Below are 24,411 nucleotides of genomic sequence, written 5' to 3'. Positions count from 1 at the left end.
ATATGAAATTAAAAAAAAACAATGAAGAGGCCTATAGTTGAAGGTCCAGTCTACAGGTTTCATTTCCCCTTGTGGAAGCCATCAAAAACACGCATGATGCAATGTGTTGTGTTTTAATGCCACTTAAAACACGGAGACTTCATTGCGTGGAGAATCTCAAAACTAGCACTAGCTGCGTGGTGCCCATGTGATGGTGCTGATCACATGCTCCATGTGATGAAGTGTTAAGCAGCACAACACATTGAAGATGGAAAGCTGGCACAGTTGCTGATCATACAGGCCCTTTGAGCCAAGGGGCTATCTCGGCTGTCCCCCCTTCTCAGGAATCAAACACCCACATTTTTGTTTTTTTGGATGGTGGTGGTGGCTCAAGATCTTTCACTTCCAAAGGCAGTAACAGCAGTAGCTTCCACCCCACCTCCCCTCCCCACAGCCACCTTGCCATCTCCACTCACCCACTTGTCTGACTACTGTTCTTGTCCTTGGAGAAGATGATTCTCCTTCCTTACCTCTTGATTGCCCCAGCTCCTAAATAGAGCAGCAAGCTGAGGATGCCCAATAAAACTTCCTGAACTCTGGCGAGGCTGCTTTCTCTCGCAAGAGTTCAGCCATCACTTTGGCCTGACTCTTGCAAGAAGATGGAATATTGCCAAGGGCCTCGGCCCTAGGGTGCGTGGCTGGCTGTGCTGTTTTTAAGGAGGCAGAGGGGAGGGGAGGGGTAAAGAGAACCATCTCTTCTGGGGTTCAGGGCAGGAACTGACAGTCGGGTAGCAATTGGCAGGCAGCTGATTGCTTGACTGGGTAGCAGGTGAGAGGGTATGAGGGTGCCACCACCCCTCTGAATCTGTCGCTTGAGATGACAGGCTCAGATTGTCCCAACAGAGAGCCAGCCTCATTTTAGGGGGATGGCTTTTGTTATAAACAATTAACCAAGTCTGTTTAGTAAACATGTCAAAGGCACAGACTCTTCCTTTTTTAGTAATATAATAATAATAATAATAATAATAATAATAATAATAATATTTATCTACTGCCCTTCAGGACAACTTAACACCCACTCAGAGCAATTTACAAAGTGTGTTGTTGTTATCCTCATGACAATCACCTTGTGAAGTGGGTGGGGATTAGAGAGCTCCAAGAAGCAGTGACTGACCCAAGGTTACTCAGCTGGCCTCAAGCGGAGGAGTGGGGAATTAAACCCAGCTCTCGAGATTAGAGTCCTGCCGCTCTTAATCACTGCACCAAACTTTATTTAAAAAAGAAAGACTTTTGACCTGTGTTGTTACGAGACAAAGGGGTGGATTCTACCTCTATCCTATGGCTCCACTGAACAATATTTGAAGTCTTTCTCCAGCTTAAGGAGCCTTCTTCTAACTTGACTGGCTCTTCTGTTGGAAGAAGAGCTGCTTAAGTTGGAGGCAGTTTTCTTTCATTCCGCCGGGCCTGCAAAATAGAGAAGTTCCACCAGGCCTATGGTTGAGGCTCAGCGTCTGTCCCTCTGACTGCTTGCGCTCCACTGTGCCCCCAAGGGGGATTGTCACACCCTTGTACTGTCTACACTTTATGGTTTTATGACAACCTTTAATTTGAGTTTAACTCCTATTTATTGACTGGTTTTATGTGTGTTATATCATATATTTTAACTTCTGTATTTAAATGTTGCCGTGATCCACCCTGAGCCTACTTGTGGGGTGGGAGGGATATAAGTGTCATAAACTGAAACTGAGGCTGGAAGGAGGAGGCTCCTTGGAGGATGGTTGGACCCTCCCCAATAAAAGCAACACGCTGCTTTGTATGCAATGTAACCCTGAATCTATTCAAGAGCATGCCTTTTAGCTTCTTAAGAATCACAGCCTTTCTTACTTGATTCTGACAAATAAGTAACACTCTCTCGGCCAATTCACATGTAGAGGCAGGAAGTGATCCCTATACACGAGCTACAAGTGGTGAAATACGAGTGCGGCAGTTTTTAGTATTGTATTGCTGTTTGCTGACTTTATATTTTATGCTGCCAACTGTTATTACTGTATACTTTTATATTGTTGTGATCCTCTCCGAGCCCATTTGCGGGGAGGGTGGGCTATGCATTGAATTAAGTGATAATGATAATGATGATGATGATAATAGTAAAATATAGATCAAGTTTTATGTTCCCTTATTGACACCAACAAACCTGGCTGGTACCCTCAGGGCCAACGGTGCGACTGGACAGGTCGTGGCCAGCTTTGTGTCTTGCTCATTATTCAAAGCTGCTCCTTGGAACAGGTTACTCAGACCGGCGACTTTTCCCTTCTGGATGGCTCGCAAGGATTGCCGTCGATATTCATCCCGAGCCCACTGGGCTTTATGGCTCCTTTCTTCATCAGCAGCTTTTGAGCGCCGTACTGCAGGGAGGAGGAAGCAGAGAGTCATAAGGATTGTACGACCTTACAGGTTTTGCATATCAGCATATGTAACTCTTGAGAGCCACCATTCAGCCAGAAGCTGCCTTATACGGAGTCAGGCCATTGGTCTGTCACGGTCAGTATTGTCTGCTCTCCATGCCAATGACTTCTCAGGGTTTCAGGCAGGGGTCTTTCACATTGACTCCATGATCTTTTTAACTGCAGGCACAGTGCAGGCAGGATGGTCTGCCGCCCAGCCCTTCCCTGCCACAATCCACTGGTGCCTCTCCAGCTGATCGGCCGTCCTGCACTGCCCCCACCCAGATGGGGCACAGGTGAGGGGGCCATGCCCAGCTCGGGCACCCTGCACTGCCCCCGCCCAGACAAGCTTTGATGCTAGTTGGTAGTAAGGGAATAATGATTTTTTAAATTTTTTTTTAAAGATGAATAGAAATAGGTTTGAATTCTGTTGTTTATTCGATAATATATACACTGAACAGTTTTAATTATTATTCTAACACTTTTAAAGGTTATGATTTTTGTACTCTGTACTTTGATAATCCTCGTAGCACACAGCTTTATATTTGTTTTTCTTGTCCCCTTTATCCTTCTTTTTCTGTATTCCCTTTTTGTTTTAATAAAACATTTTTTTAAAGAAAAGAATAGGAAAGTGGTTAAGGGTGGGATGCACTAGGGTGGGATGCATCGATTGACTCAGGAACTCCAGGAGGGCCCTGTTGTATCAGGATCCTTCGTGTGCCTCCGGAGCAAGGGAGGGAGTCAGGCTGGCCTCTCCCGTTTCTCCCCATGTTTGCATGTTCCACCTCCCAGGTGGGATCCAGCTTCCTGCTTGGGCAGCAGCATCCATGTTTTCTGCCTGCTTGGGCAGTAATTTGAATGCTGCAAGCATATTTAGAGAAGGGGTTCATGGCATATCCATGACCGTATGCCTTCTAATATTATGGGGGGGGGGGTCTGGCTGCTTACACTAAGTAAATGTGGGACCAGAGTTGGTATCTTGGATTGTTGCAAGGTCTGATCCCTGGTTGTGTATCTCTGTTATGTGGCCAATTGTTTCAGAAAAAAAAACCCTGTTCTAGGATAGGGGGCTGTAGGGATTGGGGCAAGAAATAGAAGAGGCACAAGAATTTTTATTTATTTATTTACATAGTTTGTACCTCTCCTTTCTGCCCTCATCAGGGACACCAAGGCAGCTAACTTATCAAAAACATACATAAGAAAGGACATCTTAAAAACTATTAAAGCCAAACAAAATTGCATTGCTAACACAATTAAAACCAAGCTAAAATACACATACAAATACATATCACAACTAAGATAATAGGGCAGGATGGAAGGATCAATGAGGGAACACCAGACAAAACAAAACAAAAAGTCTTCGTCCATTGGCAGAAGACAAGAACAGGATGAGACAGGCAAGTACATCTCGGGAGCGTGTTCCGGAATATCTGTGCCATAACAAAGGCCATTTGCACAGGTCCTTAAAGGGATGGCCCACTCACTGCACACTGACAGCTTTTTTCCTTAACGCCAGATGTCTCTGTTTTCTAAACGGTTGCAAGCTGTTTGGCTTCCTTTTTTCAGTGCCTTTTCTGGGACTGTGGGAAAGTGTGGTTTCAGAGAAGGCACCAAAAACATGGAAGCCAAGCAGCCTGCAACCATTTTGAAAACAAAGACATCTGGAGTCAAGGAGAAAAGTTGCCAGCGTTCGAGGAGCGAGCCATCCCTTTAAGGATGTGTGGAAATGGCCTAAGAAGGCCTTCCCCTGAGTTGCCGCCTGCCTAATCGCAGAAAGTGGGGGCACAAGAAATAAAAGTGAGGCACCATTCTACTATACAAAAGGCTAAGCATATTCATGACAACTCACTTCCTACCCTGGTGTGCCACCAGAGGGCGCTGCTGTGGAGGGAAGCCCAGAGGAGGCAGCCAGACCTCCAAAGAGCACCACAGCAGAAAGCCCAGGCAGGGATCAGGCATGGGATGACCGCCCCGCCCCCATCTTCACTCAGCTGGGATCAGGAGGGGAGCAGGTGGCATGCCCAAGCCCTGCCTTCACCCAGCTGAAATAAGGAGCGGAGCAGATGGCAATGCCCATTCTCTGCCTTCACCCAGATGGGACCAGGTGCAAAGGAAGTGACAATGCCTGGTCTCCATCTTCACCTGGTAGGGATCAGGAGCAGAAAGGGGGCAATGCCCACCCCCTGCCTTCACCCAGAAGGGAACAGGTGGCAATGCCCATCCCCCACCTTCACCCAGCTGGGATCAGGAGCAAAGCAGGTGGCAATGCCCACCCTCTGCCTTTACCCAGCTGGAATGAGGAGCAAAACAAGTGGCAATGCATGCTCCCCGTCTCCACCCAGCTGGGATCAGGAGCAGAGAGGGGGCAATGCCCATCCCCTATCTTCACCCAGCAGAGAACAGGAGCACAGCAGGTGGCAATGCCTACCCCTTGCCTTCACCCAGCTGGGAACAGGAGCAGAGCAGGTGGCAAGGTCCACCCCCTGCCTTCACCCAGCTGGGATCAGGAGGGGAGCATGTGGCAATACCTGGCTCCTCTCCACCTAGCTGGGATCAGGCACAGAGCAGGTGGCAATGCCTGCCCACCCTTTACCCAGCTGGGATCAGACGTGGAGCAGGGTAAATACCCATCCCCCACCTTCACCCAGCTGGCATCAGGAGTAGGTGGCAGTCCCCACCCCCCGCCATGACCCAGCTCAGATCAAGAGCAAAGCAGGTGGCAATGCGTGCTCTCCCTTCACACAGCCAAGATCAGAAGCAGAGCAGGTGGCAATGCCCACCCTCTTCACCCGAACGGGATCAGGTGCAGAGCAGGAGGTAATTCCCACCCCTGCTTCACCTAGCCAGGATCAGGCGTGGAGCAGGAGGCAGTGACCCTTTTTCACTCAGCTGGGATCAGTTGCAGAGGAGGTAGCCATGCCTGCCCCCCGCCTTCATCCGGCTGGTATCAGTGATGGTGGAGGAGGGAATGCCCGCCTGCCCATCCTCCCCTTTCTAGAGCCAGTGGTATTTTTTCACACAGCGGGCTTTGTTGCTAGTCCTAATATAATTGCAAATAGGCAGATCTGGCAAGATTCTAACTCCAAGGTGTTTGATTAAAATGTGAATGAAATCCTACTGTGCTGGGAATGAATTTGAGCAAGCACCTCTACTGGGGATAGCTTAGGAGGTCTCTGTATTTTACGGTCTTCCTTTCCTTTTTTGATGATGGTTGAGTCATACTGCTAAGCTTGGATGTGTATTCTAAGAATGCCCCATGAATATGCATCTCTGATTTTTAATGATTTGCTCCAGCTGCTCTCTTGTTAATAGTTCTTGGTCTGTAGATAATTTGGGAACAATGCACCATAAATATTCTTGATTCAAACGGTATTTGAGTGCAAACATTGCACAGTAAGGGTTTTCCCCCCAGCTTTTTTGGGGAGGGGGGGAGAATGACTCTCTCATGAAACATGCACCATTGGATCGTTGCAATTATAGCTTTAGTAGAGTGTGGCCCATATTCAATCGCTAGAAAAATGCCCATCATTATGACAAGTGGATTGTATAGAGGGAGGGACCACACACTGCAGAGACTCTCGAGCACAGTGCATATCTGTGTGCTTGTGACACACACTTGCAGGAGGGTCTGCCACTGAGGATTCACAACCTAGTGCCAGGAAGTTTTACTGCCATCACAACAGTGTACCCAAATGCAGCGTTCTCTTATTTTCTTCATAGGGCTAAGAATCTCTCTACACAAGACATCTGACATGTGAAGAACAAATGTTGGGAGGTGCAATGGTAGCTGGGAAGGGTAGTTTAAATAGACAGAGCCAGCGGCAGGACAAAGGCTTTGCTATACACTGGAGCTGTGTGAAGGGGCTGTGAAATGCCAGAAGGGAAACTTCAGCCCATTATAACCTCTCCAGGTCCAAGCCTGGCTCTAGAAGGCAGCTCCAGCCCATTTCCATTCCTCACTGCCCTCTGGTTGCGATCCCACACAGTTTTAGACTGGAGGGGTGAAATTGACAGAGCCTTCGGGAAGGCAAAGATGAAATTAACAAACCCTCTGAGGAGCGATCTCCACCAGCTCTGTCTTTTTAAACTATGCTTCCCAGCTAACATTGCATCTCCCTACCCTTGACAAGCACATGCCAAGGTGTCTCGTGTAGAGAGACTCTGAGTGGCCACTGTGTTCTTACAAGTTAACAGGCACCTTTGGAAACACAAGCAGATTGGGGAATAAAGCTGTTACCTGCTCTTGGTGATCCCAGTAATTAATCCCTGCTCCTATCTGCATAATTCCATCAGCTGACTCTCTGCATTCCTGCATTCTTGATTCCTGGTCGATTGGCACACCACCCAGGAACCGGGAGAGTAGTGTCAATATGTTTCATCTGAGCATAGTACGTCTCTCATCCTTCTCAGAGCACAATATTCCCATACACTCTAAGTAATATTCTTACATGTCTTAAAGGTCCACTGTGTTCCTCTCGCTATGCTTCATAGATAAGGCAAAAGCCTGATCACAGCATATTTGCTTAGTTGGCTGCAACTGGATTGGAATGTGTAACTGTTGCTACAATGGTTGCTATAGACAGCTTCTTAATAAAACTGTCGCCTCCATGTTGGAGGGACAGACTTTGCATCCAGATCCGGTCTCATGTCGTTACTACACCATCCTGGGTTCTATTTTCTTGGTCACAGTAGACTGGAAAGTAGGGATAACGAGGTAGGACTGAATATTGGGGAACCTGGATGGATGGAAACCAGTTTCTCTTTCTGCAAAACACATACCTCTGTGCTTATATTCTGTTGCACCAATTTGGGATCCATACAAGAAGAACTAGTACCCCAAAATATTTAATATGTCCCAACAAATGTTGAAGTCACTCTCCTCACCAAGCATAGCCACTGTTTGTTGCGGAGGGCTATGTGGGTGAACTTGCAAACTCCCTGAAAGCAGATCCTTATTGCTAACACCAGACAAAAAGCACTGGGACACATTGAAAGTTTATTTTAAAATACCTATTGAAGATTTCCTTTCCCCCTTCCCTCATTTCTGTTCCACTGGGGAGAAGTTTTCATTAGAAAATTTTCAAAGTCTGGGCTGAACAGCCTCAAGTTGTTACTTCAGTATCTGTCCCTGGGATTTGTTTGTTTGTTTTTGCTGAGTTCCAAAAAGCAACCGGCTCAGTACAGAGTAGCTGTGTATGTTTCTCAAACTGCACATTCCTGTGTTGTACATCAAACCACGTTTGAAACCGAGGGGCCTTCCCAAAGTGGTTAGCAGGAAGGTATGCAATCTGCCATTCACTGAAAAGACATTAAAAAAAACCCATCAGAAGCTTTTGGCATGGCCTAAGCTCTTGGATGAACCCCCAGTGGTTCTTTAGATCCAGATTGTGCACTAAGCTTTAGCAGAAATGTTTCCGGAGTCACCTACCCAGAGATGCCTGAAGCTCAGATCTTCAGAACTCAAAGCTCAGCTGCCACAGCAAACAGGGGAAAGCTAGTAGCTAAGTGATATTTTCTTAAGAATATCTTCTCCTTCAACCTGGTCTCCAGCTGCAAAATAATTGTCCTTCCCCCCGTATATTTTCAAAATATTTTGGAGTGGACCCAACAATCCTCTAAGAAGACTTCCTCCAACTTAAGTGCTTCTTTCTCCAAGTAAAGTGGGCCTTCTTCCAGTGGATGAGCCATTTAAGTTGGAGGAAGGCTCCTTAGACTGGAGGAAGACTTCAAACCTGAGCCAAAAGAAAAAGTAGGTTAAAAATACATTAATAAATAAATGAACACCTGAGGAGAGCTGGAGGAAGAGTCTTCTGAAAATTGGCTCACTCTTTTGCTTGGTACAAAATTCATACAGGAGAGCTGTAATGGAACCTCCATGTTCAGAGGCACTGTACTTCTGAATAACAGATGTTGAGGGTCAAACCAGGCAGAGAAGATCATCACATTCCTGCCCCATGTGCCATTGCTAATCTATATGGTCCTTGGTTTGACCCAGCAATGCAATTCTTAGGCAGCAATATAATGAAAAGCTGATGCCCACATGGGTGGAATGTCAACATAATGTATTTTTAAAACTATATTTCAATTACATATAGCAGAGCGGCGGTGTTATTTGTTTGGCTCAATAAAAGGAACGACAGCAGCGAATTAAGCTGAACACTAAAATTAGTAACGCTTCGCCTATTGACTAGGCAATAAATAGTGATGGGGTGATGAGATGAATCCTCATTCTGTTGGAAATTCCATCCACTAAATAAATTAGAAGTGTCATCAATATCATTGCAATGTTTGCCCTCTACAACAGCTGTGCTAGCGAAGCACCCCTCAACCCCCACCCCACCCCTCGCACTGCTGAGCACAGTGGCTGACTTGGTGGGGGCAAGACATGATGGGCCTTGGCTTTGGTCCTAATGGATAATTTGGCATCTACAGGCAGCACATGATAGCAAAATGATGCAAATGCTGACACTGCTGCATCTCCCTTGCCTCTGGGCTGGTGGACAGAAGCCAGGACACCACTACATACAACAGAGAGGCAAAACCAGGCTGCTCTCTTCTGGCTCATGTGAAATCATAAGCCAGAGGTACAGAAGTACCAGAGGCGCCAGGAGATTAGGCAAGTTTCAAAACATGGTCTTGGATAATTGAGAACGTGTTTGTAAAAACCAGCATGTTTCAAGAGTACTTGCGGTTATTGTGTTTGGAAGCCAAGAGATTTCTGCTTTGCCACTGGATCTCCACGTAGCACTGGTCTTTAAACTTATGATGTGTTGTTTGTTTTTAATCCTGTGTTTTAATGGAGTTCCATTACCTATCCTACCACTCCACTGAGTAATTTATTTTATTATTTACTAGCTTGATACCTGTACTTCGGTACAGTATTTAACTACTTTAAATCTAGTTATAATACTTATGGAAATGTAACATTTGTGTGTGTGTGTGTGTGTGTGTGTGTTTTAGTTGGTTTTATGGTATAATAACATAGTACCTGAGCTTCACAAACGTGTTTGAATAAAGTGAAGCATGTTATCCCTATTCAGGAGTCTTATACTGTCTTTCTTCAACTGTCTGCAGTTTCCTTGACCTGATTTTTACCTCAGAACACAGAGTTCCACAGCTGACCAATCAGAGAGAGGGGGGTGCAGGCAGACAGGAGCCTGCCAGTCGCACAGGGAAGCCAGACCCCACAGGGAGATTGGCAACCTGAGTGAACTTTGAGGGGAAGGCATTTGACCTCAGGACACATTCCGTGATTCCCAATAGCAACTGTAGTCTGTTTAGAATGTGTGGAGTGAGGACCAATCAGGCTGCATATGCAAATGACCTCTGTGTTCCAACTGTTTTGGGGGGGAGATGACATGTGGAATGTTGTGAGGCCCAATCAGCCCGCACATGCAAATGACCTTGAAAGGCTGGCCCAATCAGGGAAGAGTGGCTGAGCTGGCAGTGGGCAGGGGTGCAAGCAGGCAACAGCCTGCCAGCCACACAGAGAAGCTATATCCCTTGGGGAAAGCACATCCGACCCCTTTTTATCCCCTTAGGAGGCAAATTTCTTAAAATCCCTTCTTAGTGGTTTTTACATCATGAAAGAAATATTCTCCCCAAATTTCATGGTTCTAGGTCCAGGGGTTTGGGCTGGTCGTTGATGAGTCAGTCAGGACACTTGTCTTTAGACAGACAGAGATTAATATTTATTACAATATTTATATTTCCCCTTCCCTTTTGGCTCATGCTTGAAGCCTTCCTCCAAGGAGACTTTCTCCAAGTTTAGTGGTTCTTCTGTTGTAGAAAGAGCTACAAGTTGGAGGAAGGCTACTTGAAAGGTAGTTGGATCCTCCCCCCCCCCCACACACACTATTTTAATTTCGAGCCTTCACATTGGCTAGACTTAACTCCTTCCCCTCTAAAGTGCTTTCTGGTCGTTTCTCTGGACTCCCTTATTCTGAACGAGTTTGTGACTGGACAAGGAAAGTTAGAGACCTTGGATCATATAATAGTTTTTTGCCCTAAGTGGAGTAAGGAAAGAGAGAGATTTATTATTCCTATTATGTTAAAAGAAAAGCTTCCCTTCCTTTCTTGGGCAATCTCAGTGTTACTGTCTGATAACTTTCCTGACAATCAAACCTCTGCTATTGTGGCTTCCTTTTTAGCCACGGTGATAAAGAAACAAAATCTTCATGAGTTTAGATAGTTTAAAGAGATAATGACGAGTTATGTCTATGTGAATTGGGTATGTTCAAGTGTACAGTTCATATTTTGTTGGTGTTTGTACGGCTTATGGCTTTGGCCGGAAAAGCAATAAACATATTATTATTATATTATTATTATTTTAATTTCCATAAGCTGGCGTGAGTACTTTGATAAGAAGGTGGGGGGAGATACAGCAAATAAATGAGATTTGAGTTCAGTATCGCCTGAAAGACCAACAAGATTTTCATGGTATAAGCTTTTAAGAGACAAGCTCTCTTCATCAGATACCAGCTTATATCCTGAAAATCTTGTTGGTCTTTAAGGTGCTACTATACGCAAATTTTGCTGTTCTATTAAAGACCAACAGGGCTACCCACCTGAAGTGAATAAATAAATAAATCTTCCCTTTCTGGAGGAGGTGGAACATTCTTTCTGAGGTTTAAAATGTCTATGCTAACCATCTGTAAGGTTAAATCTTCTGAGGCTCATCTTCAATGAAAGCCCTATCTGCCATGTTTCAGCATAATATGTTTCATACTTAAAGTAGAACTTCATGCGGTTGTTTCAAGTGTGTACAGATATACATGTTGAGGAGTATGGCTCAAGATTACACCAGCTAGTTTCATTCCTGGCCTCAATATGTTCTAGTTCTTGTGTTCATAGGCTCTGTGTTTCACCTCTGCTAATGCAGTATGCGACCGAGATTACGTGGATGGTATAGATAGCACGTACAGTGTGTGGCAGTGGGAGAAGTCAGTACATAGATAGGCTTTTGTGCAGATAGAGGTAGGGGAGAAGAGCCAGTAGGCATCATTCCAACCTCCAAGCCTCCATATATTATCTGATTAAAGTTTGTGTATCGACAGAGAGCACTAGGCAGTGTAATGTAGCATCTTTGTATTGTATGTGTATGGAAATGCATAGTTTTAACCTATAGGGGCATCTATGATCACAGATCTACCTGGATCTTTTCTTTACAGTTTTGGGCCCTAAAGGCTAGTTTACACCAGGCCTTGGATATTAAGCTTGATATATGGTGGGATGCAGCAAGCAGTCTCAGTTTTGCACATCCTCACTCACCTGTCAGCATGGTATATAAAATTAGTTTGTGAACTGACTATGCACTCTCATTTTTTAATAACAGATGTGGAGCATACCCGCTGAAAAAGATGAAAAGGCATCATTTCATGAAAAAAAATCTATACGTTGGAAGAAGTGGAAGCCTAATATATAAGAATGTTTTGAATAGATGATGGAAATGAAAATAACAAGAGGGGACAATTTATCATTTATGATGGACATGCAACAAAGCTAAGAAGCTTTGGATACAAATACATTCAATTATCCAGAAGATTTTAGAGACTAATGTGGATTCCCTGCTTGTTGTTAACAATTATCTATATTTTTTCTTCCATATCCTTCATATAAGATTTTTTTTTTAAAAAAAGAGAACAAATAACCATCTCTACCACTGACAGAAATCAGGATAAGCCCTTCCACAAAACAGAGACACATTCATTCAAAAGAATAATTGCTTCCTTTTGAAATGAACAATAAGGTTAGATTTCATAACATTCCTCAGAGAATTATGGCTTTCCCCCTTGTGCATTGACATTCTTTAGGATTTTTCTTTATCAGAAGTGTACAGTCCAGGTATGATTTTGGTTAACAGATGTGTCATTTTGTCATGTTCAAAATTAATTTGGTGCAAAGTAATTTGGTCTCCTATGAAGGGCAGGTCACAGATTTGGGGTAATTATCATTAAAGGAATTATGCTGAATTGTGACTAATTGTGTCTTCACAGAACACACTGTCTCTAACACAACACAAATGAAATCCACAATAGCACTCCACACAATGCTGTCTTATTAATCTGTGTAGCCCTTAACCTTTAACTTTCTACCTTGCAGAAAATTAAAACAAGAGACAAGTCCCAGCTCAAAGACATAGAATCTAAAGAAATAAAACTCAAAAAGGGAATGGGAAAAAAGACAGAAAGTAGGTTAAAATATATACTCCAGTTGCCCTATGTAATAAGGACAGATCCTACTTTCTCACACTGGGTGACTCACTGTCCCTACAGTTACAATTTTCCGTGATTCAAACAGCTCCTTATATTGGGGGAGGGACCATAGCTCAACAGCAGAACATTGCTTCTCTGCCAGCATAAGAGCCCAGGTTCAATTCACAGCAACTCTAGTTAAAAGAATCAAGTAGTCGATGATGTGAAAGACCTCACCTGGAGAGCTATGGACATGGAGGGCATGAACCTGTTATACACTGAGTCAGCTCCTTGGTCTATCAAGCTCAGTAACAAAAGTAGACAATACGGGCCTTCATAGATCACCAGTGTTACTCAATATAAGAATTGTTCATGTGTGTGGTCACTTGCTTTTGGGAGAACTGTGCTCTTCACATCAAACACCTGGACCTGCTCTCAGTCGCAGTTATCTATGCAATAGATAACTTTCTGGATGGGGTGGGCCAACCAGCTTTAGACAGGGTTAGATGGGGGCGGGGGGTGCCGGGCTGACTACTGAAAGGCTTTGCTCAATGCCAAGGTTCTTAACGAGGCATATATGGTAGACAACATTGCTGTTGCTATCAAGAGGTGATTACTGGACTGGTTTTACGGGGACATCACCATGGGGTAAATGGCGACCATTGGCGGCAGAAGCATCAAGGCAGGGGCAGTGCAAGTTGGCCTCAAGCACATTTACTGCACGGTCCACAAACTTTACTTCATGGTGAAGGACACAATGGGTCAGAATTCTTCTGAGAAACCTGCAGAGGACTTGCAAGTCCCAGTGTCTCCTCCAGAGATACCAGCAGCACCTCATGAGTCACTTCTTGCACGGTGAAAGAAACTCACCAGCTGCACCAGAAGTAGGTCAAGACCAGCATGCCAGAGCATCACCTGATCAGCTGTTGTGATGGGATGGGCAATCCTATCTGCAGGACCTGCCTGTGAACATAGATATTCATCTAGCTAAAGATACTTGCACTGAAAGTAGCTTCCATGCCTGTATGACCGACCCAGCTACCAACACGCACACGGCTGGACTTCAGGTATACAATCTTAGTAAGCAACTTCTTGAAGACTACTGGATGACCAGATGAAAAATGAAGAACAAACAACATCACCACGGTCTGTGAAATTCATCTCCACTATAGCTCATCAATTGAGAGGGAAGGTTGCATAGTATAGCCCTATCTCATCAGATCTTGAAAGCTAAGCAGGGTCAGTATTTGAACAGATGTCCACCAAGGAAGACTTTGCAGAGGAAGGCAATGGCAAACCACCTCTGATTCTCACTTCCCTTGCTGAAGTTGCTGTAAGTTCTTACAGCCCCTTGCTGAAGTTGCTGTAAGTCAATTGCAACTTGATGGCACATACACACACACCTGAACAACATCCCATACCTGATCAAAACTCATCTCCACCACATCTGACCTCAATATCAAGACTGCTGTACAGAATACAAGCCGTTAAAGGCTATTATTCTCATTGGTGGTGGAGAGTGCCCTCAAGTCATAGCTGATTTATGGTGACCCCTGGTGGGTTCATGGCAAAAGACTAACAGAGGTGGTTTGCCATTGCCTGCCTCTGCAGGCCTGGTCTTCACCAGGCTAGCCATTAAAGGCTATTCTTCTCATTGGTGGTGAAGAATGCCCTCAAGTCATAGCTGACTTATGGCAACCCCTGGTGCAGTTTTCACAGCAAGAGACTATCAGAGGTGGTTTGCTACTGCCTGCTTCTGCAAACCTGGTCTTCACTGGAGGTCTCCCATCCAATTACTAACCAAGGCCGACCCTGCTTAGCTTCTGAGATCTGATAAGATCAGGCTCACCTGGGCTATCCAGATCTTCTTATTGAGCTGTATAAAAATGTACACTGTTCCTTCCCTAAGAGCAAAAGAAGAGCCCTTCTGGAACAGATCAGAACCCTTCTAGTTCAGCATCCTATTTCAAGCAGCGACCAATCAGTTGCCCTGGAGGAACAATTGCCAAAGGCATACAGGCCTTTCCCTGATGTTGCCTCCCAGCACTAGGTTTTATTGCCTCTAAATGTGGAGGTTCCAGAGTCACCATAGCCAGTAGCCATTGATGGACTTTTCCTCCATGACTCTGCCTTTGAAGGCCATCTGTGCTCGTGGTGGCCAACTCCATGGGCAGTGCGTAGATCCACAACCAGGCCACTAGTTTGTTTAGATAGCAATGCTCAGCTCTTAAACCTTGAAAAGTTTGCTCATGATCTTACGTGACAGTTTGCTCAAGGCAAACCGGGCTCTTGGCATGGTTCAGAATTCCTTGTTAAAGCTCACTCACACTGTTCTTCCCATTCCCGGTCCTCGTTTTCATTGTGTTGGCTGTTCTGCAGGGCTTGCTTGAGGCTCAGGTAAAGCTCTTGAGCTCTGCGTCCTTCCTGCTGACGGATCTGCTCTTCCCCTCTTTGTCTCTCTTCTTCCTCTCGTTTCTAAACAAAACAAAAGCAAGATCGCCCTGAAGAAACAGCACGCGAGAAAGCATCCTGAGCCGTGTGATACAGATCTCCAAAGTATTCTGATGGCCAGAGCGGCTGGAAATTGTACAATGGCCACCTCACACCCTGCGTGGTGGTTGGTGATGCATCAAGGAATTTTAAAAATGTAAAGCTGGTTGGTGGTGATCTGTTAATAGTGAGCTGAGAATAAATTTTACAAATAGGTCCCTAGAACGAGAGCCAGTTTAATCCCTGCTCAAATCTCACTTCTGCCATGATCTCAGCCAGGTGTCCTGTAATACCAAGTCTTGGTAATCTCCAGATTGAATTACTGTAATGCTCTCCGTGTGGGGCTACCTATGAAGAACGTCATGGAACTTTAATTGGTTGAAAGTGTTGGAAATACAACGTCTTGTGTACAGAGAAGGCAGAAGATACAGAATACCTGCAGGGGGCAGCAGGATGGGATCCTTCTTTCCGCCTCTCTTCTGTCCTTCTTGCATGTCTCCAGACTGGTATTCTCAGGCTGCTTCCTGTCTCTTCCCCAAAGTCCCTCCTCCCTCCCTGTTTAGTGAGGCAGTTAGTATCTCTTCAGTTTCTCTCAGCTTTCTGTCAAAGTCATAGTTCCTGAATAAACTTTCTTTTTACTCCTTAATCAGACTCAAGATCAGTCCTAAGATATACCATACCCTACAGAAAGCTGTTACAATTTAAAAAACTGCTGACCTGGAGGCAGCACACACATGCTTTTGCTGAAAGAGCTGCCCTAGATCCCAACTGGTTTCTGGGTGCAATTCCAAGTGCTGGATTTAACCTTAAATGCCTAATGTCCTTGGTCCCTGATATTTCCTACGGCTCCAGAAATGAAGTATACAAACACTTTGCATGTAGAAGGCTCCAGGTTCAATCCCTTGCTTCTTGTAGCAAAGGGTCTCAAGTAGACATGGGCACGAACGCGGGGGTGGGAAAAGAACACGCTGTTCATGGTTTGTTGACGTCCACGAACAACGAACATTGATGAACATGATGCTCTTACAAACATGTTTGCAGCCCCCATCCACCCCCACCCCAACCCCACCCACTTAGCCCCCCATCCCCTCTACCTAGCCCTGGCCCTTCAAAGATCCCTTTAAACTATCACCTGGCAGGCGGCATGGGGGGATTCCCCCCTGCCAGCTGATAGTTAAAGGGCCCTGTCCTGCCACTTGCAAGCGGCAGGGCCCTTTAAACACCCCCAGCCCCCACATCCCCTGCCCCACCCCAGCACTGCTGGGCTTCTTCTGCTGGATGCAAGTGGTGCAGGGAGATTCTCCCCTGCCCGCTCGCACCCGATACAGCCAGCGCCCCCGGGCTGCTTCTGCCCTGTACGAGCGGGGCAGGGAGTTTCTCCTTGTTGCTCTTGCACTGGGCAGAAGAAGCCACGTGGCACCAGCTCTCCCAGTGCTAAAAGGGGCAGGAAGATTCTCCCCGTCCCACTCGCACCTTGCAGAGCTGGCGCCCTGGGGCTTCTTCTGCCATTGAGATAAAAGAAGAGGGACATGGAGATTCTCCCCGCCCCTCTCACACCCGGCAGAGCTGGCGCCCCACGGCTGCTTCTGCCCCATGCAAGTGAGGCAGGGAGTTTCTCCTTGTCGCTCTTGCACTGGGCAGAAGAAGCCACGCGGCGCCGGCTCTCCCAGTGCTAAGAGGGATGGGAAGATTCTCCCCACCCCGCTTGCACCCGGCAGAGATGGCGCCCCACGGCTGCTTCTGCCCCGTGTGAGCAGGACACAGAGATTCTCCCTGTCCCTCTTACACAAGGCAGAAGAAGTCACACGGCGCTGGCTCTCCCGGTGCTAAGAGGGACAGGAAGATTCTCCTTGCCTCGCTCGCACCTGACAGAGCCTGCACCCTGGGGCTGCTTCTGCCCCATGTGAGTGGGGCAGGGAGATTCTCCCTGTCCTGCTCACACCCAGCAGGGCTGGCGCCCCGGGGCTGCTTCTGCCCCGTGCGAGCGGGGCAGGGAGATTCTCCCGAAGCTTTGGTTCCGGGTTTCCAGGGCAACAGCAGGAGTTCAGACAATCCCTGCCTGAGTTGCCATGGGAATTGATTGCAGGTGCCAGATTGTCTGGCTTGATGAACAGCAACAAACAAGTATTGCAACGACCACCTGTTCATTTGGAATGGGGCCTCACGAACAGCCTGTTTGCAAACAGCCGGACAGGCTGTTCATGGGCTTTTTTGTGTTCGTAATGCTGTTCACGCCCATATCTAGTTTGAAACAATAAGACTAGGAAAGACTTTTGCCTGAGATGCTGCCATTCAAAGGAGACAATGCTAGGTTCAATGGGTCCAATATGTCTAGCTTTGAATCCAGCAGTGTCACATATACTCCTGAAGGCACTTGCCCTTTTACAATGAGCATTCTCCCTGCATTAAGGTCATCACATTGAGACTTGCTTGGAGTACCTTCTCTGCCTAAAGTCAGATGGGTAGAAACCTGGGTGAATCCAAGAGTGTCAGCCTGATGTCATGATGCCCTCACATGTCACCATAACATCATGACATCAGCAGAAGTGATGTCTCATGCTGGCATAATGTCAGTGCCCCCCTCCCATTTTCCCATCTGCCTTTAAAGTGCTGGCAGCGAAGGAGAATTGCCAATGCAGCAAAATACCTGCCTCCCCCCACCCCCCATGCATGATCACTGGCTCGTGAGCATGGGGTCTGTACACTATGTACTATACACTATATGAAATGAGGATGGAGCCTACGCACACTCAGTTTGTTCACACACATTCTACTCACAAGCCAGTGACTAAGCACTGGCAGCACACACTCATGCCAGTGGGTGTTGATTTCGAGATGTGTGTGAAGGGCTACTGAAGTGGCGTTGTTGCACTAGTCACAGTGCTTTGCAGGGGCTGATTTTGGCCCCAAACACTCCAGCACAATGACATCACTTCTGGAAGTGATGTTATTTCCCCGGGCCATACAAAAGGTCAACGGCGTTTCATCAGATTGGAGGGAGGTGTTCAGTGGGGTGCTGCAGGGCTCGGTTTTGGGCCCGGTACTTTTCAATATTTTTATCAATGATCTGGATGAAGGAGTGGAAGGGCTGCTCATTAAATTTGCTGATGATACCAAATTAGGAGCGGTAGCAAACACCCAAGAAGATAGAATTAAAATTCAACAAGACCTGAATACTCTGGAGAAGTGGGCAGCTGTGAATAGGATGCAATTCAACAAAGACAAGTGCACAGTATTACATCTGGGCCACAAAAATGAGAAGCACAAATACTGGATGGGGGATACACTTCTGGGCAGTAGTATATGTGAAAGGGATCTTGGGGTAAGAGTGGACTGTAAACTGAATATGAGCAGTCAGTGTGATGCGGTGGCAAAAGAGGCTAATTCAATCCTGGGTTGTATCAAAGGGGCCATAGCATCAAAATCGCAGGAGGTCATAGCCCCTCTCTATACTGCCTTGGTCAGGCCACACCTGGAGTATTGTGTGCAGTTCTGGAGGCCTCACTTCAAAAAGGATGTGGACAAAATCGAGAGGGTGCAGAGGAAAGCAACAAGAATGATCAGGGGTCTGGAGACTGAGCCCTACGAGGAAAGGCTGAGGGCCTTGAGAATGTTTAGTTTGGAGAAGAGGAGGTTGAGGGGGGGCATGATTGCTCTCTTTAAATATTTGAAAGGCTGTCATTTGGAGGAGGGCAAAGAGCTGTTCCAGTTGGCAGCAGAGGGTAGGACCCGAAGCAATGGGCTAAAACTACATGCACAAAGGTACCGGCTGGATATTAGGAAAAACTGTTTCATGGTCAGAGTAGTTCAAAAGTGGAATCAGCTGCCTAGGGAGGTGGTGAGCTCCCCTTCACTGGCAGTTTTCAAGAAGAGGCTGGATGAATACTTGTCAGAGATGCTTTAGGCTGATCCTGCACTGGGCAGGGGGTTGGACTAGATGGTCTGTATGGCCCCTTCCAACTCTATGATTCTAGGATTCTATGAAAAGCTAAGTGCCAGGAGTCTCCTCTCCCACTGGAGACCTGGCAACCCTAGCCCCGAAGCTGTTCCAGGGCAGGAAAATGGCATGGGGTGATGCTAAAGCACCATTTACATGTACTCCACAGTCCTAATCTGAATCACACTTCTGTGCACATAGGAAGCATGGAACTCCCAGGGCACATGTGTTCCAAAGTCCTCATAGCAGCAACAAAGACATCGTAACATGTGAATTGGCTCTTATTTGGAAATAGATTCTTTGAACAGAGGGAAGCTTATGATCGCTGAGTGATTGGGCACAGGAGTGGGCTTTAGGTCTCCAGACCTTGGGCTCCAAAGAATAAATAAAGGAACAATATTGAATTGGATCATTTAGTGGAATGTCAAACATCCCTGCTAATTTGGAGCTCATTTTGCCACAGAAGTTTTCCCAAATCATTGTGTGTGCATCCAGACCTGATGAGTAGCTAACAGCAGAGAAATCCAGAAGTCTTCCCAGGAGTCTCAAAGAAATCACGTTGTTTCGGAGAGGTGCATTGCTTCTTTGTTTCCTAACAGCTTTGTACTGAGCTCTGTCACACCTTGAGAAATGTGAAGCTGCATGGTGGGAGTTTTAGCGCTGTCAAGATTTGAAGATCTTTCAAAAGATCCTCCAGTGCTTCTTTATGACCTTTAAGATACCAAAAAGGCCTCCGGTTGTTTGACTGCTCAGACGCAGAGTGTTTTCTTTAAAAAGGATACACTTAAGAAGAACTGACATTTTCCATTGGGAAGGAGCAGGAAAGAACAGACATACTTTGTCAAGACTAAATAAACAAGGACAGGTTCTCGGGTTTCAGCAAGGTATCTCACTTAGCACATACACACACCCCTCGCAACAAACTGATGATGTTCTAAAATCCATTGGCATTTCCAAAATTATTGGAACTAAGTAAGCGACTGGCTAATTAGAAGCAATGATCATATTCTGGGAGTATATAATGGAAGCAAGTACAGGTTTCTACTGTTGGCAATTAATGAAGATGCTGTACACCTTTAAACATCTAAGGGCCAAGCTAGACATGCAGGTTTTTACATTCAGGTTTTTAAAGAGTTGGGTCTGTTCCCCAGACCCAACTCAAGTTTCCGCAGCCGCACAGCAGTTAAAAAGTAAATGGCTGTTAAAAAATCAGGGAGAGCCCAAATGGCCTCAGAATGCCTCCAGAGGGGAAGGAGGGGCTCCCGCCTCAACCCTCAGGCCCTTTCCCACTGTCAAAATAGCACAGGAGGAGTTCCCCCCCCCCATTTTTACAGCTCCATGTGTACTGAATGTGCGACGTGGAGCAGAAAAAACAAGGGAAAAAACTCCCTCCCCTGCAATTTTGAATAGCTCTGCTTAGGATTTCACTGTAAGTATATGAAGGAAAAGTTCAATTTAAACATTTTTTAATGCTGAGATCACATGAGATTACCACACGAGATATTGGCAGCCATTTTGGATTTCTTAGGTAATCAAAAATGTCTGCTGCAGTTTCCTATTGAAACCTGAGGGGAGTAGGGGGTGGGCTGGCAGAAAAGACAAGATTGGGGAGAAAGCAAAGTCAAATGGGAGGGAGGGAAAATAACATAAATGGAGCAAAAGGAGGGGAGAAGAGGACTGGAGGGAAAGGAGGAAGCAGTGAATGGGAAAAGCTTAGAAGGTTGGGGTCCAGTCCTGCACCTACAACTCTTGAGATTTTTGGTGGGGCACAGCCTGGTGAAGGGGGGCCATCAGTAATACTGTGATTACCCAGAAATTAATTAACCAGACAGAGCCCTGTGGAGCAGAGTGGTAAGCTGCAGTACTGCAGTCCAAGCTCTGCTCACAACCTGAGTTCAATCCTGGCGGAAGCCGGGTTCAGGTGGCCTGCTTAAGGCTGACTCAGCCTTCCATCCTTCCGAGGTCGGTAACCCCCAGTTTCCTGTAGATGACTGGGGAAGGCAATGGCAAAGCACCCTGTAACAAAAAGTCTGCCAAGAAAACGTCGTGATGCGACGTCCCCCCATGGGTCAGTGATGCGACGTCCCCCCATGGGTCAGTGATGCGACGTCCCCCCATGGGTGCTAGCACAGGGGACTACCTTTACCTTTTTTAATTATCCAGACATGACATCGCAGGCCTCCCCTGTCCAGCTCCAAGAATTCCCCTAATCTCTATGGTAAAGACAATAGAGAGGGAGGAAATTCCTACAAAGTCATGAACAATGTAACATCCCTTCCAGGTGATTTGGAGCATCACACAAACACACACCCATTTTTCTCTCCTGCTGCTCCATCAATAGAGCACAGTCAACTGGGAAGAGGTGTAGGAGTTTGCCGGTGGCAGGCAATCAAATGGTAAGCCTATTTGAAGACTATGAGGGGCAGGGAAGGAAGAAAGCCAGAGACAAGATGGGAAGGAGGACCAGCTGAGGGCTGTCATAAGATTCCTCCCCTACAAGTCCTCGAGGGTCATATGCTGAAAGAATTGGAAAAAAAGAAAGGGTCTCATGCTTGCGTGTGTGAATATATCTTTCCCCCTTTTGGTCAGCACTTAGGGCTGCCAGATCCAGGTTGGGAAATTCCTGGAGGTTTTGGGGTGGAGCTTGAAGAGGGTGAAGTTTGGGGAGGGGAGGGGCCTCAGATTGGCATATTGCTATAGAGTCCATGCTCCAAAGCCACCATTTTCTCCAGGGGAACTAATCTCTTTCACCTGGAGATCAGTTATAATCCCAGGAGATCTCCAGCCACCACCTGGAGGCTGGCAACCCTATCAGCAATAAAAAGCAATCAGTAGACTTCCTTGTTGCGCTTCGCAAGATAGTCCAGTTAATGGTGTTCCCTGTTTTGCCGAGTCAACCAGGGCACAGGGGTTGATGCATACTTTCTGGCAGAGGTGATGCTTCTGGAATTCCCTTGTGCCTGTAGTGTGGGGTACGTTAGGGGAATCCTGGCTCATCCTTACTTTTTGTCTCAAGAGGGTTTCATTGCTTATGTATTGTCATAGAGGAGAGGTCTCCATCTTTGTTGGGTCTGTGAGAACTGTTGGAATTTCGGGTGGCACAAGAAAATGGCAACTATGGCAGCAGGGGGAGGTAGAGCCAATCACAAAACTTTGGGAGTTTCCACAGAATGTTAGGAGCCTTCAAGTTAAACATCTTCTTATGATGGAGGCCACTGTTTCCAAATTAGTTCTCCCTGAAGGCACAAAGGGGATGCTTCGGAAGTACCTCCTACTCCAACAAAGGGAAGAAATGTCAGAATTAGCTCTCTGCTTTGAAGTAGCAGCAAGTGGGCACCAAGAAACACTGGTGGGCACTATAGTATCCACGGGCACCATTTTGGGTATCACGGGTACGGAGAGAAGGAAATCAGTGCTGCATAGTATTTCCTTACTCCAGATGGCACATAATAATGATGTATTAAATATGGTAGCTTAATCTTCCAGGCCCAACTGCAACCTGTCTTGTGGCTCACAAGTCTTGCTAAGCATATAGTTCAGGGATTGCTTTAATAGTTGCTCAGGAAAGAACATTCTACAGGGAGAAGCATCGCTCCTAGGTTTGCCAGAGTCTCCCCTGGCAACCTGCAGGAGGTGGAAGGAGACTTACTGGACATAGGGGAGGGGGTTGTCAGCAACATGAAGTGATGTCATCACATCACTAGGTCTCCCATATAAGAGAGCAACTGCAGATTTACACATGCAAGCAAATTACGTGCTAAAATGTTGAGGCAAGAGTACAGAGACTGCACCACATCACACAACAGGTGGAGGATCTCATTTTGCAATGTTCCCTACAAACACAGCAAGCAAACTGGGGAGCAGGGAGGGGGACAGAAGTTTTCTTCCTGCTGGTCCATGAAGCGTGTTTATGCAAAGCAGCGTTCAGAACTGGAAATCATCACCTCTATACTGGGGCACTCAATACTGCCATCTCATTCCCTGGCCTCTATGAACCAGGCTTAAAGTGTGGTGTTGAGGTTAAAGTTTTGGACCTGGATCTCAGAGACCCAGGTGCAAATCCCCACTCTGACCCTGGACTCTCATTCTCAGACTTGTTGCGAGGATAACATGGGAAATGATGCTGCAGTGCCTCATAAATATCTAAAGTAAATTAACGTGAGGGGAATATTGTTAGGGAAGAGTATTTTGCTAATTATACTGTCCTTTTCTTCCAGTAGTGACTGACCCAAACAGAGTTATATTTTCCCTCACAACAACCACCCCTATCAGGTAGGCTAGGCTGAGAGTGGCTCAAGGTCACCCAGCACCAGCGGTCTTTCTGAGTGGGGAATTCCAGCCTGGGTAGTCTGAGGCCCGAACCACCACCTCATCCTGGGGGCTGTGCAGTTACGACCTCTGCTTTTCTTTTTTTCTGTCATGGCCCTTGCACCCTTAAAATCTAGCCAACGGACAGAATGTGCAAGCGGCAGCTCTTTTCAGCACAGAAGTGACGAGAATAGTGCAATCCTAAACAGAGTTACTCCAGTCTAAGCCCATTGATGTTAATCTATGACTGGCAAGAATCGAATTTTTTAAAACCAGTAGCCATGTCAAAATAAAAGGGAGGGGAACCCTTCCTGCAGTATCCCTTCGCACGCACACCCATGCACGTATGTGTTCCCCCAGAAGCCTGTCACTGTAACTGCCATGAACTCTGAAGGCAGTCTTGGGTAAGCCACTCCTCTCAGCCCCAGCTGTATTGTGGGGATAATAACAGCACTGACTGTTCACTACTCTGAGCGGGCACTAATCTAGATAGCTCTTCTAGACAGAACTGCTGTAGCATAGTGGTTAAATGGTTGGGCGGTGAACCAGTAATCTGCTAATTTGACTCCCACTACTGCCATGAACTCTGCAGGTGACCTCGGGTAAGCCACTCCCCTCTCAGCCCCAGCTCCTAACACTGACTTTGTTCATTGCTATGAGTGGGGAACTGACTAATCTGTCCAGAAGGCTGTTATATAAGCATGCTGTTGCTGTTGCTGCTGCTGCTGCTGTTTTTGTTAGAAAGAGAAAGAGTGCCACTAGCCCAAGTTCACCCAGTAAGTTTCATGGCAAGCAGGGGTTTGACCACAGGCCTCCCCTTTCCCCTTCTAACGCTCTAGCCACCAAACCACAGGTGCTGAAGGACCTGAAAACACTGCCTCCCAGTGACACACGGATGCCTCCAATGCATTGCGCATGAGGGAGGTGCACCAAAGCTGCCCTTTACAAATGGCACTGAGGTCCTGAACACAGTCTGCAGTTTCTGAAATCCACACCCTGTCATCCTTTCATCAAGATGGCAGATCTAGACCTTCTTTGCATCTATCCTTTCACTAAGAAA

General features: G+C 46.4%; 1 protein-coding gene across 1 annotated transcript in view; it reads right to left on the bottom strand.

The window, feature by feature from the left end:
• The window catches only part of SH2D4B (SH2 domain containing 4B), a 186,208-nt gene that overhangs the window by 85,547 nt on the left and 76,250 nt on the right, over nt 1–24,411 (bottom strand). The window contains exons 4-5 of the mRNA XM_054983863.1: nt 14,944–15,091; nt 2,174–2,384 (exon numbers count right to left, since the gene is read on the bottom strand). Coding sequence (XP_054839838.1) covers nt 2,174–2,384; nt 14,944–15,091 — 359 coding nt within the window. The remainder of the gene's footprint in view (nt 1–2,173; nt 2,385–14,943; nt 15,092–24,411) is intronic.

The sequence above is a fragment of the Eublepharis macularius genome, chromosome 6 (genome assembly GCF_028583425.1).
Source record: "Eublepharis macularius isolate TG4126 chromosome 6, MPM_Emac_v1.0, whole genome shotgun sequence".
In the NCBI taxonomy this organism is placed as follows: Eukaryota; Metazoa; Chordata; class Lepidosauria; order Squamata; family Eublepharidae; genus Eublepharis; species Eublepharis macularius.
This window is presented reverse-complemented; position numbering and strand designations above follow the sequence as displayed.